Source organism: Carassius carassius, chromosome 46 (genome assembly GCF_963082965.1).
Source record: "Carassius carassius chromosome 46, fCarCar2.1, whole genome shotgun sequence".
Classification (NCBI taxonomy): domain Eukaryota; kingdom Metazoa; phylum Chordata; class Actinopteri; order Cypriniformes; family Cyprinidae; genus Carassius; species Carassius carassius.
Genome location: NC_081800.1, coordinates 26,412,787 through 26,426,186, shown reverse-complemented (window position 1 = coordinate 26,426,186; position 13,400 = coordinate 26,412,787). Strand labels below are relative to the sequence as shown.

At 36.7% G+C, this 13,400-nt stretch overlaps 1 protein-coding gene across 1 annotated transcript; it reads left to right on the top strand.

The window, feature by feature from the left end:
* Positions 1 to 1,797: 1,797 nt before the first annotated feature.
* Positions 1,798 to 12,749, top strand: LOC132129667 (uncharacterized). Its single transcript, XM_059541309.1, has 5 exons — positions 1,798 to 2,079; positions 2,378 to 2,419; positions 3,557 to 3,784; positions 11,257 to 11,418; positions 11,670 to 12,749. Exons 3-5 carry the CDS (start codon positions 3,640 to 3,642, stop codon positions 12,713 to 12,715), a joined length of 1,353 nt encoding a protein of 450 aa, XP_059397292.1. The 5' UTR covers positions 1,798 to 2,079; positions 2,378 to 2,419; positions 3,557 to 3,639; the 3' UTR covers positions 12,716 to 12,749.
* Positions 12,750 to 13,400: the final 651 nt, after the last annotated feature.

The window sequence follows — 13,400 nt, the reverse complement described above, 5'->3', positions numbered from 1 at the left end:
AGTTACATGATGAAGTCATACTAGTGCGTGTGGCTCGTGTGCATTTTGAGTGCGTTCTTTCACTGCATTATTTGGTATATTCAAATGCATTTATGAATGCATGTGAATGATCACAAAATTCAAGATATGGGGGTTAGAAAATGTATATATTTATATCATTTTATGTAGTTAATCAATATCACACGAAGAGTGCCATTTCAGTTTTTCTCCAAAAATCAGCATGATTAAAATGTGATATTATGTTACTACAAACAATAATTTAATTACAAACACAAAATGTTGCAGAATAATGTAAAATATGAATGAATAATAAAAAAAGCATGTTTAGGTGTGATATGTAAACTCGTTTTTTTGTTTTAATGATGTGCCTTTTAACAGTATCAAGTATATTCAAAAACTAAACAAATCGTGCCTAAAAAGTGCACGCATCTAGTCGGTTTGGCAGTTCGGAGCGGGTTCGCGAATCATTTGAATCAGTTCGGGAGTTCGTAGCGGGTTTGCGAATCATTTGAGTCAGTTTGGAAGTTTGGAGCAGGTTCGCGACTCATTTGAGTCAGTTTGGGGTTCGCGAATCATAGCTGTATATAGGCATTTTTATTGAATACAAATACAAACTGTTGCAGAATAATGTAATATATGAATGAATAATAGCCTAAAGAAAACCAAAGCAAACCGTGCCATTGTTTTTGTAAATGTTTCATACAAATAATCTAAAATAATGCAAAACTATTTTTTTTCCCTTAGTAAATAAACTGATTTCACAGAGCTGTGATGCAACTAGAGTCCCTCTAGTGGCCAACAGATGAAACCTTCTTTTTTTAATTTGTTAGTGCACCTTTAATAAATGCTTTCAATGCTTTTAGCGTTAATGACAAAGATGCAAACAGACTATTATATTGGTATATTTCTACATGTCTTATCGCTTTAATTGTCCAATGGTCGGATTCATCAGTGTCTATATTTTTACTGATACCGGTGAAAGTCATCAACATGTATATATTAAAAGTGCAGTGGAAATTATATTGAATAACTTTTTTTTATCATTCGTGATCTCTTTTGACAATGACTGCGATCAGTGTGTGTTCAGGTCTGATTCTCTCTCTGTCAGGTCAGTAACATGGTTTGGTGACACTGTTTTTAGTCTCTAACCTCTGTGGAGACAGTGACCTCACCCTTGATGACATCACTTCCTGTCTGGGGCTCATCCCAGGTGTTTATTGTACAAGCCAATCATATGCATTCGACCGAAGTGTGTATAAATTGATCTGTTCATCTGCATCTCTCCCTTCTGTAATGTTTGAGGAACAGAAACCAGGGAAGTATTTAAACAAACTTTCACAAAACAACTGATCTTTGTTCAGTTATTTGTTTAAAATACTCAAAATTTTGAAATTAAATATATTGCTTCACGGCCAATGCTCGATATTTTATACATATCTTGCAAAAAAAAAAATATATATATTTTTATAACAGCATATATTGGTGGTTTTTTTTAGGATGGATATACATATACATCCCACATATGTCCAAAAACCTTTAGCACATACATATTTGTATGGGCTTGTTTATATGAAACCTATTACAATTTGGAACAACTTCATATGGTTATGTTTTACTTTCTATAACATATATTTCATTTATGGATATTTAATATATCTATATATATTTATGTTATCATAGCTACGTAAAAAATATAAGGACACATTTCACAAACAATATTTCCATGCATCTCACCATCCTCTTCTGTTGCTAGGAGAAACGCACGTGTGCTCTGATTGGTCCGCATCCTGCCGCCTCCTGCCAATCAGTGTAAGATCCGATAAACGCTCCTGATATTATGTCTGCAGACATCTGTTGTACAGATGAGATTATGTATCTGAATGTAATGCGAACGTAAATAGCAAAGCTTTTAATGCGCGGTTCGCTCGGTCGTGTGTCGCTCGTGATGAAGCTCCGGGAGGAAATGGCGGATGGAGAGAGACATTCGGTGCAGAATCTGAAGCAATGAGCGAATCAGAACGCACAGCGACTTCACTCCAGGCCGACTGCTACAAAAACACAAAGCATCGCGTTTTTACGGTTGGTGCATTTAAATAATCGGTGCAACTGAACGGTGCGATTATTATTACTGCGGGTGCATAAAGCATTACTAAAGCTTAAAACTAGAATGTTATGTCTTCTGCATCAGCTTGGGCCCGTTTAGTCGTTTCATATGCAAACAGAAACAATTGCATTAATGTTTGAAGTTCATAGTGGACCAATATCACAGAATCTGTCGCGTGCATCTCTCCTGTGCACGCTTTAGAATGGCATCAGGGTTAAGGATAAAAGGTTGTTAATATCAGTTGATAATTACGTTTTCTCTTCTCATTAATAGATGATCCTGACAGCGTATGTGGACACCTGTGTCCTTCACCAGGTAAAGGAACTAACAAACACGTGTGTTAGATATTGAAATGTTTATGTCCATAATGTTCAGTACAGTAATGTGGCAAGTAATTTAGTTTCAATTGACTATTTTCTTTGACCCTTGCAAATAATAATCCTGTTTTTGCCACTGTACACTAGCAGTACCATGTTATTTTAGTATCATTGAGATATTAGTATCATATATTTAAAGTATTTTTAGTTTTTCTCTTTATATTTTCAATTTTAAGCTAATATTTGTTGTGAACTAATATTAATACAGACAACTTTTGGTTTTAATGATGTATTAGTGTTGAAATGAACATGTTTTAGAAGTATTTTTTATTTTTAGTTTGTGTTAACTGATGTACAGTAGTAAACCAATGTTAAGAAATGGTACCTTATTGTGAAGTATTAACATAATTGTGTTTTTCTAGTTTGTTATTTTACATCAGTTTAACCTAGATGACAATGACAGTGCTTCCTTTTCTGATATTTTTAATATTTTCAGTTTATTTCGTATAACGTTTATTTCAGCAAAATGTTTTAATGGTTTTAGTTCTAGTTACTGTGCTAGATTATCTGTAGCGGAAAGCATGGTAAAATTAGCCAGAATATCAAACATGTTAAAGTCAGACGATGGTCCAAATATAAGGATTTTGACTCTAGACGTTTACTTTTTATTGTTTGATTGATTGATTTATTGTAGTCTAGTTCCAAAAATATTTATATTCAAGACTCAGTATGTTTACAAACTATATACACAGATATTATATTTCAGAAGATTAGTGTTCAGGTGAATTATATTTTTATATCCACACAGTACAAACAGTATGTCAGTGTTGTGGACTTGTGTTTCCTTGTTTTACCCTTTTTAGTCGCCGTTTCCTTTTATTGGTCTTGTCTCCTGTTCCTGTCCTCATCATGTTCATTGTTTCCAGGTGTACCCTATTTAGTTTCCTTGTCTACTTTGTGTTTCCCTGAGTCTGTGTCGGCTGTTATACGTCATCCCTAAGTTCCAGTGTTTGTATCCCTTTGCTTGTTGGATAAAAATCTAGTTGAAGTATTGTACTTTAATACAGAAACATGTATTAAAGTACATGAGGTCTGATTTCAGTGGTTTAAAGATCATGCCCTGATCTGCTCCTAGGCTCAAGCGGTGTGGCCATAGCAGCAGTTCTGGAGGAAGAGGAGCAGCGGGTGTTTCGGTGGCGCCACTCCCTGCAGCAGGGCATGGAGTACCACAGCTCAGGGACACTGCCTCTCCTGGGAAGCCCTCGCTACTGTCCGGGCACCAAAAGTGCTAGCGGCTACCTCTGTCAGACCGGACACTGCTGCCAGGAGACGGGCTGCTGCACCTACTACTACGAGCTGTGGTGTGAGTCCAGCAGTTCACAGCATATATACACACCATTACTTATAATCAGGGGTGCACATCATTTTTTCAGCCTGGTTCTCAGAAGAGAACCTGGAGATTTGGTTTGGTCCTCACACTGCATATAGCGTTACCCATTAAATGCAACTATAAAAATGAATTAATAATAGTTATAATATTACTTCACTTTATTTAGTTAGTTTTTATTTATTTATTAAATAATAGTAAATAAACTAAATAATAGTGTGTGATAATATTATTAAAAATAAAAAGCAGTCCTAGTATTAAATACAAATGCATTTATTTTATAGTAAATATTTTTATTTTATAGTTTCCTATCATCTTGAGAGATTGGAGTGATGATAAGAGAGTTCAAGAATGTAGTGGATGATTGATGGCAATATTGAGATTTGTATAAGTTACTATAGAAGTCCGCACAGAAAACAGCTATGCTCTTCGGATTATCAGTTACAGTATTGTTGATATTAAGTTGCTGGATTAAATGACATTTCCCATGATATCTTTCTAAGCCAAAAAAATAGGCAGAGTTCTGCTCCCCTTCTTCAATCCACCTTTTCCTTGACCTTATAAAGGCACCTTTTGCTTTGTTAGAGAAGATCTCATTTAGTTTAAGTTGTTCTGAAATTAAAGATAATCGTTCCTCTTCTGATATATCAGCAGGGTCCTTCTGGTACAAGGAAATTATTTTAGAGACCACTCTTTCTTCCTCCGGTTTACGTTTTTTTGATAAGATACTACCATAATTCCTCAAATATTGGCCAGTTTTAAATTTTAAAAGTTCCCAATTGCTACCAAAAGCATTCTCGGACTTTGCTTTATTCCAGAATTTCACTATTAGATTCTTTATATCTGATTTTACTACATCGTGTTGCAGGAGTGAACTGTTTAGTTTCCAGTAAGCATTCCTACATCTTGTGGAGGGGGCAGAGTGCAAAGGAATAAAGATGGAGACCGCATTATGATCGGTTAATGGGGTTGTGATGATATTAATTGATATTTTATCAATATTCAAATTATCGGAAACTAACCAATAGTCCAATCGTGAACGTCTGGTGGCACTTCTATTACTCCAAGTAAAAGCACTTATGTTAGGGTTGTTAAATCTCCATACATCAATCAAGTTAAATTTTTCCATAAATAATGTTAAGTTATCATTTACTGCAGTGGAAACACGTGGAGGCCAACAGTCAATATTGTGATCCAGAATCATGTTAAAATCCCCACCTATTACAATACCTGAATTTGGAAAGTTATTAAGTGTATTTTGTATATGCTTCTCTAAGGTTTCAAGTAATATGTCGTTCTCATGGTTAGAATTATATCCATATATATTAATAACCATCAAAGTAAAATTTTCAATGGTTAATACTTGAAAAATAAAATGACCTGATGTATCACTGACAGATAAAAGAACAGTCCCTGAAAAATTATATTTTAAAAGTAGCAACACCGGCAGAATGTTCAGACCCGTGAGCCTGCCACAGATCATTCCCCCATTGGGATCTCCAAAATCTACCATCGTCCGGAACGGAGTGTGACTCTTGAATAAAACAGAAATCAGATTTGTGCTGCTTGACAAACAAAAATAACGCCTTGCGTTTAACAATATTCCTTATCCCCCTGGCATTGAGAGTAATGATAGATAAAGACGTATTAACAACAACTGATAGAACAATATGAGGTAAAGTTCGAGAGAGAAGAAATAAAATAAAATAGACTTTAACCTTACTGTAAGGAGCTGCACCAATAAACTTGAAGGTACATAGCAAAACTTAGTGAAACACTGAAAACTAATGAGATACCTAGGTTCTCAGTCGACAACTTAATAAATAACATATATTAGCAACTAATAGACATAAAATGCTATATAGAGCACTGCAAATAATTGAACAGGATGTAATAGACGTTGTCTTATAAACATAATCAGTTGAGTGTCATTAACGAGCTCAACAACCTTTATAAAAACTGTTATAAAAATAAAGTGTATCTCAGAACAGAAAAATATACACCCATTGAATAATGAGCATTTAGGATATTATAGCTTAACTCAACTTAAGGCACATATTGACAGGTGTGACGTTTACCACAGTCAGGTCTCTGGAAACAGTTCAGCCCCGTTAGCAAAGGCTCGACCTCCAACGAAGTAAGCAGCTTTCCCTTGTTCTCGTGCTTTAGCCACCAGTGGCCACAGCTGCATCCTTCGCTCTCTGACTGCTGGGGACAAATCTTCGGCAAAACGTAGCTTGTTGCTTTGCAGGAAAGTAGACTTCTTTGCGGCCTTCCAAACAGCGTCGCGGTAAATACGAGCACTAAACTGCATAATTATCCCTCGAGGCTTGGTGGCACCTTTCTTTAATTGGCCAAGACGATGCACTGAGTCAATAACATCAGGGAGTTTGTCCTTGTGTTCAGGCAGGATGGACTGACAGATGTGTATAACCTCTTGGCGGACGTTCTGGTCTTTGTTTTCAGCCACACCGAAGAGTCGCAGGTTCCACCGTCGCGAATAGTTTTCCAGCTCAGTAATTCGTTGTTCCAGTAGGCTCGTCTTTTTCTCCGCCACGCTGACACGGTTATCAATGTGTGTCACTTTACCTTTCACTTCACTGATCTCAGCGCAGGCAAAATCAACAGTCTTCTTTAGCCCCTCAATCTTCAGTGTATTGTTGGAAATCATTTTCTCCACACTTTTTTCCAGGGAGTCAATTCTCGTGTTGAAGATGACTGAGATTCTCTGCACAATACCTTCACTGTCTATATCTACGGAGCGTTGCGGCTTCATTTTTTTTGGTGCAGGAGGTTTGGAGGGAGTTGTGGAAGGTGTAATGGGGAGAGGGGGGAAATCAGAGTCCCCGAGGGAGATAACAGGAACATCTGCCATACAGTAGTCGTGTAGGTTGTTCACAAGCGGATTGTCCGTCGATACCTGCATGCTGCCGTAGTTGTGAGATGCTAGCTAGTGATGCTGTTAGCCGAGGTAGTTCCCCACGTGCGTCGTTAAAAAGTGAAAATTCTATACAATACAAGCTTACCAATAAAATGACACGGTGCACTTAACTCTGCATTAAGGAATCTCCAAAAATATACTTTACTTAACTATGAATCACTAGTATGCAAGTCTGAAGGTGAACAGCTCCGAAACTTACACGCGCTTACTCCGCCATCTTGTGCCTGGTCAACTCTTTTACGTCACCTGAGAAGAAGAAGTTTGTACGTCAATCAAAGTCGTTGATGGATCCGTCGCTGACTAACGGTAAACAGCTCTTTTCAATAACATTTTATTATAAGAAGTATTTGTAGGTCTCAATGTGAGTTTTTACATGTATTATTAAAGTTTTCATTTGAACTTTATCTTATTCATTAGGTTCGCTCTCAGGAGAGTGCGCATGTTTTGGCTGTGGTGAAGACCAAGCCGTACATCTGAAGGTAAAAATATGATCTCAGTAAAAAATTAAAATAAATAAACCCAGTTACATATTTATATATTTTACTCAATGACATGATATTCAACTAATTTATTAAACGCTCACTACTGGCACCTACTGGCATTTTAATTTCGTTGAAATGTATAATTTCCACCATAATTTCTTGTTTTTTATATATAAAAAAATATTTAAAATAATCACATGATATTATTAAATACAGTTGTATTTTTCAGTGTAAATTATTACATTTTATAGGTATAGATAATCACATTATTATAAATTGTATTCATGGATCAAATGTAAGAATTTGAAATAAAAGTATTAATGAGATTAATGGGAAAATGTAAATAAAATAAATACCCCTGGATAAAATTTAAAGGTCTCAGCTGATAGAAAACTGATAAAAAAAAATCATATTTGCAAACACATACACACATGTTTGTTTTTGTGTAAAGTTTGTTCATCCCATAGGTGTAATGGTTTTTATACTGTACAAACTGTATATTATATGGCCCTACACCAACCCTACACCTAACCCTAACCCTCACAGGAAACTTTGTGCTTTTTTACTTTCTCAAAAAAACTCATTCTGTATGATTTATAAGCGTTTTGAAAAATGGGGACATGGGTTATGTCCTCATAAGTCACCCTCTCCTTGTAATACCTGTGTCATACCCATGACATTATACAGAGTTGTGTCCTGATATGACACAAAAACAAGAGCACACACACACACACACACACACACACACAAATTTGTGATAATAATGAATTATTATTTTTTATTTTATTTATTTATTTATTTACTTATTAATTTTTACTGTTGTTTCTTATGCTCATCAAGGTTGCATTCATTTGATCAAAAAATACAGGGAAAAAAATTCTATTGTTAAATATTATTATGGTGTAAAATAATTTTTTCTACATTTTCTAAATCTAATTTATTCTTGTGATCAAAGCTGAATTTTCAGCATCATTACTCCAGTCTTCAGTGTCATTTCCTCAAAAAGATTATTCTAATATGCTGATTTATTATCAATGTTGGAACTTGATATTTTTTTGGAACCTGTGATACTTTTTTCAGGATTCTTTGATGAATAAAAAGTTAAAAAGAAGAGCATTTATTCGAAATATTAATCTTTTCTAACAATATACTCTGCGGCTCAGTAATTTTTTTAATTTTTTTTGAACGAAATAAAAAATGTTATTCAGCAAGTTGTTTATTCAGTGTTAAATTAATACCAAGTGATAGCAAATATTAACATTTTATAAAAGATTTATATTTTGAATAAATGCACTTCTTTTTAACTTTTTATTCAACAAAGAATCCTGAAAAAAAAGTATCAAAGGTTCCAAAAAAATATTAAGTAGCAGAACAGTTTCCAACATTGATAATAAATCATCATATAAGAATAATTTCTGAAGGAACATGTGACACTGAAGACTGGAGTAATGATGGTGAAAATACAGCTGCATAGATGACTAGATGACTGTATAGGCATTTTAAACAGGACTGTGTGATTCCTGTTGTTGAGAACAGTGTTTTCAAACAGAATTACTTTTATTAGGCATTTGTGGGTGTTTGTTGTTGTATAATAGTTTTTTATTGTTGTCTCTTTAAACAGCATCTTTACCTCAGTCTCCTGTGAAACGGATGCTGAGACTGCTCAGTGAAATGGCTGAAAACCCAGACTACAGTAATGCCATGTATAAAATGGCCAAGCAGCTTGAAAAGATGCAGCACAACCAGACCCAACTGATCTCTGCATTTTACTGCTTTGGTAAAGGGATGTCTGTATCAAAAGCAGCAGCTTTAAGTGCAGCAGCATTAAGACGAGCTGCTAGACGACCAGGTCCTATTATTGGCTGTCAGCCAACATCAGTGGCCAGAAGAACAGCTAAGACTGGTTCTAGGCAGCGTTTGACAGCTGGACGCCCCAGAAAATGCAGTTCTGGTTCAGAGCATGACTACAGCAGATATACAGAGAAAAGGGCTGTCAGGGTTCGCCACAAATTGTCAGAATCTGTGGCAATGAATTACTCACATCAAGCATAAAAATATTTGGGTGTGTGTGAGTGTGTTTAAAAATGGTTATTTAGTAGATTAGTTAATGCAAACATAGTATTATTTATGAAATTTAGATCCAGACTGCAGGTTATGTAGCCATTTTTTAAATCATTTTTGGAAACTTGTTAAAAATATTAACTGCACAGAAATTTTTTTCAAAAGTTTTTATAGCAATTGTGAATTGCATGTAATGTTTTTGTGTACCAGGGCATTTTTGTATTTTATCTATGTAATTGATAAATAAAGCATTCTATGGCAAGTCAGCAAGTTGATTATTACTAATCATCACGCAAAATGCAAACAAAGACATGCTTTTAAATCGTTTTTTGGGTTACTTTGATGCCACTTTAAGTAAAAAATGCACCTAAAGTCTTGCATTCTGGGCTAGGAATGCAGGTAAGGAGGTCATATTGTTTGCTATACTAAATTATATATATCAGTATTAAGCTACTCTGTGTCCCTGTTTTATAGCAGCCTACATTATGTAACTTTATTCACTATTTTTTTTATTTTGTACACCCTTTTATTTTTGTTTTGGATATTATATCCATATATCTATGATTATATTAAAATTTGTTCGTTTGTTTCAACGCAGTGTAGCAATAAGCACTGTGATAGAGTTGACCAATGAAATCGACCTAGAGACGTGAGTCATGGCTGCGGGGTGGGGTTTTCGCGTAGGGGGCGTGGTTTGCGCTCAACTGGTTTGGGGAAAAAAATCACGCTAAAGAGATCGCTAATGTGTCGTCATCGTGACGTATTCCCAGTGGTGAACGCAAAGCATTTTGGGAATCCGCTGCACAAACATTAGGCGCTAGCGATCTCTGTGGATGAATGTCACAGTTTTGTATTGTGCTTTGAAACGATAGGCATAGCCTAGATTTATGCTTTCAGGTTGAAAATAAAACTTATATAGTACAGTTTGTGATCTAAAATGATAATTGTGCATTAACAGCTGTCAACCATGTCGGTACGCAAATGCGCTGTCAGAACATAATTTATATTATGCATATTTATTTTGGTTTACTGCGGACCACTTATGTGCACCCCTGTAACTTATAATACTCCTTAAAAATGCAAATGATGTTGTTTACCCACCATCATGTCATTCCAATCCCTTTTGGACTTTCTTTATTCCTTGAAGGCAAACATTCTAACTAATATATATCATCATACTTAAATTAAATCAAACAGTAAATCAAGACAACTGTTTTGTATTACAAGTTTTCTGAAATTTAGTTTAAATGTTAGAAAAGTATTATCTAATTAAACATGCACTCGCCTGTATACCAGATTTCCAGGAAATAAATCTAAATATCGGATAGAGCCAGATTCTAAATTATTGTTTGATTTTGTTGACCTATTAGACTGAAAGGGTTTTATAGTAGGTATTAGTTTTGAAAAAAACCTTCATAATATAGCTAGGAATAAAACTGCTAAGTTTGGTGTGTGTAAGTGCTGCTGAAGTGGAGATAAAACTCTTTAAAGATATGTATTGTAATTTAAATCTACAGACACAAATATATAAAGTGCAGTAAAATAAACACTTACATGTGTATTTAGGATGTTTTCTTCCTTCCAGTCTGAACAAATACTTCAAAATCTTACAATTTCTTTGCATGTAAATTTACCTGCTCACCTGTCAATCACCCATTGTGCTCAACTGCTGGTTTAAAATACAACTCAACTCAATGTATAAAACACATTCAAATGTAGACCAAAGTACTGCATAGAGAGAAAGAAACATATTAAAAACAACCAGCTTAAATCATCATATCAAAAAAATTACAAAGTCATTGAATTTCACTGCCATTTGAAAAAGTAAAGCCAAAAATACAGTCTACAGTACCAGCACGAAACGTCACCGAATATCTTCGGTTTGTGTGGCGACAACGTGCAATAGTAAAGCTCATGCAATGTAGCTTGACTTAATGAAGGTAAGCATCTGGTGTGTGTTCCAGGGTTTTGGCTGCTGTGGAGCGTGCTCATCCTGTTCAGCTGCTGCTGTGCGTATCGACACCGTCAGGCGAAGCAGCGCATCCAGCAGCAGCAGAGACAGAGGGAGATCAACCTCATGGCTTATCAAGGAGCCTGCAGTTACCCGTCCTCCATGTTCGACCTCAGTACGAACGCTGTTCACTCACTCTAACATAATCACACCTATTAGAAAGCTCTTATTTAGTCAAATTGCTCAATTACTTTTATCTTTATTAGAATATAAAAAAATAATAATACAATTAGAAAACAATATTAGTGATGGACCAGTAAAAAAAAAAAACTTAGAGAAACACAAATTCAAAATCAGACTGCTCACAACACTAACTCTTGAATCTACAGATGCAAACTTACATTAATCGTGAGTTCTCATTGGCAGGTTTCCTCACCTCACTTAAACTGCCGTCCTATGAGGAAGTAGCAGCCCAACCCAGCACCCCGCCCCCTCCCTACAGCTCCGTCGCCTACCAACGAGGCTCCGCCCAACCCGGCCCGAGTCACATGTTGTCATCGCAGAGCTCTGACAACTACACCAGCTGCTCCTGCGACTCCTGCTGTCCGTCATCGCCCTGTAGCTCCTCCCCCTCTTCGGCTCAACTCACAGATGAAACCGATACTAGCCACGCCTCCTCGCCCTCCCTCAGCGAGCCTGGCCACGCCCACTCAGTAGTCATGCACACAGAGTGCGTTCCAATACAGCCACTCTACGAAGGCGGCCAATCGCCAACACGAAGCACAGCCGAGGTCATGGAGGCGGAGCTTCCCAGCTCCACCCCTTTGGCTTCCATTGGCGGCAACATACCAGTGAAGAACACCAGTAGTAGCACAGATAACATTACTGAAATAGTAGACGCACCACAAACTATTAGTACTAATAATATCTGTGATGCAAACGGCGCTAATTCAAAGAATATCACCAGCCTTTGCCATCCGACTCCACCGACCTCCTCATCGTCTCTTCAAGTCTTCTCCATGTCTGACCCGCTTGGTGTTCGTCCCGAGCAGCAGATTAAAGCAGCTCTAAAGGAGGAGCCTGTACAGGCCCCGCCCCCTCAGTCTCCGCCCAGAACCGCTCTCTTTTCTCCAGGCAATGAACCGGAGCGCCGTGATTCCGCCGTGAGCGATCTGGATGTGGACCAAACGCACTTCCAGCAGCGACGGCTGACCGGCGACTCCGGCATCGAGGTCTGCCGCTGCCGCGTAGAACCTGAAGAAGAGGATGATGATGAAGAAGAAGAAGGTCACTTACAGACAGAGTCGGCCATTGGAATGGGTGAAGCCATTCACGATAGTGCGGATTGTTCCGCCAGACTGGATGGGGACACAAAAGAGGTGTGGCCTGTCTCCTCGGTGACTCCGCCCACTGATGCAGTTGTCATCTCGATGGAAACTGAGTGTGACATTAAGAGCACAGGGGTTTTGTGAGAGCAAACCTGTGCAGACCGATGTTAGAAGAGACATTTATCTGCGACCTCATCTTTGGTCTAAGGGTCACACGTCACGGAAAGTTTGGAATTATTTAGATGTTTTTCAAAGAAGTTTCTTCTGCTCAGCAAGGCTGCATTTATTTGATCAAAATACAGAAAAAAGTTTCATATTATTACATTTTAAAACGTTTTTTTCTATGTTAGTATTATCAATGCTGAAGATTTCATATTTTTGAGAAAACTGACATTCATTACTATTCAAAAAGTTTAAAGTTTAGTAAATAATAAATACTTTTATCAAGGACACATTAAGTGACAGTAAAGACATTTATAATGTGACAAAAGATTTCAATTTCAAATAAATGCTGTTCTTTTGAACCTTCTGTTCATCTGTGAATCCTGAAAAATAAAATGTATCAGTTTCCACAAAAATATTGGACTGTTTTCGACATATTATTCATGATTTCTGAAGATCATGTGACACTGAAGACTGGAGGAACGATGCTGAAAATACACAGAAATAAATGACACTTTAACACAGATTCACACAGAAAACAGCTGCTTTACATTAGAATAATATTTCAGAATTTTTTGACCATTTTGATCAAATAAATGCAGCCTCGGTGAGCAGAAGAGACTTCTTTTAGAAATAACTTTGGCTGGTAGTGTGTATTTGTGACAGT

Coding starts and splice junctions, on each gene's coding strand:
- LOC132129667 (XM_059541309.1), top strand. CDS start 3,640: ATGGAGTACCACAGCTCAGGGACACTGCCTCTCCTGGGAAGCCCTCGC. Junction 3,785..11,256: donor CTACTACTACGAGCTGTGGT/GTGAGTCCAGCA, acceptor TGTGTGTTCCAG/GGTTTTGGCTGCTGTGGAGC. Junction 11,419..11,669: donor GTCCTCCATGTTCGACCTCA/GTACGAACGCTG, acceptor TCTCATTGGCAG/GTTTCCTCACCTCACTTAAA.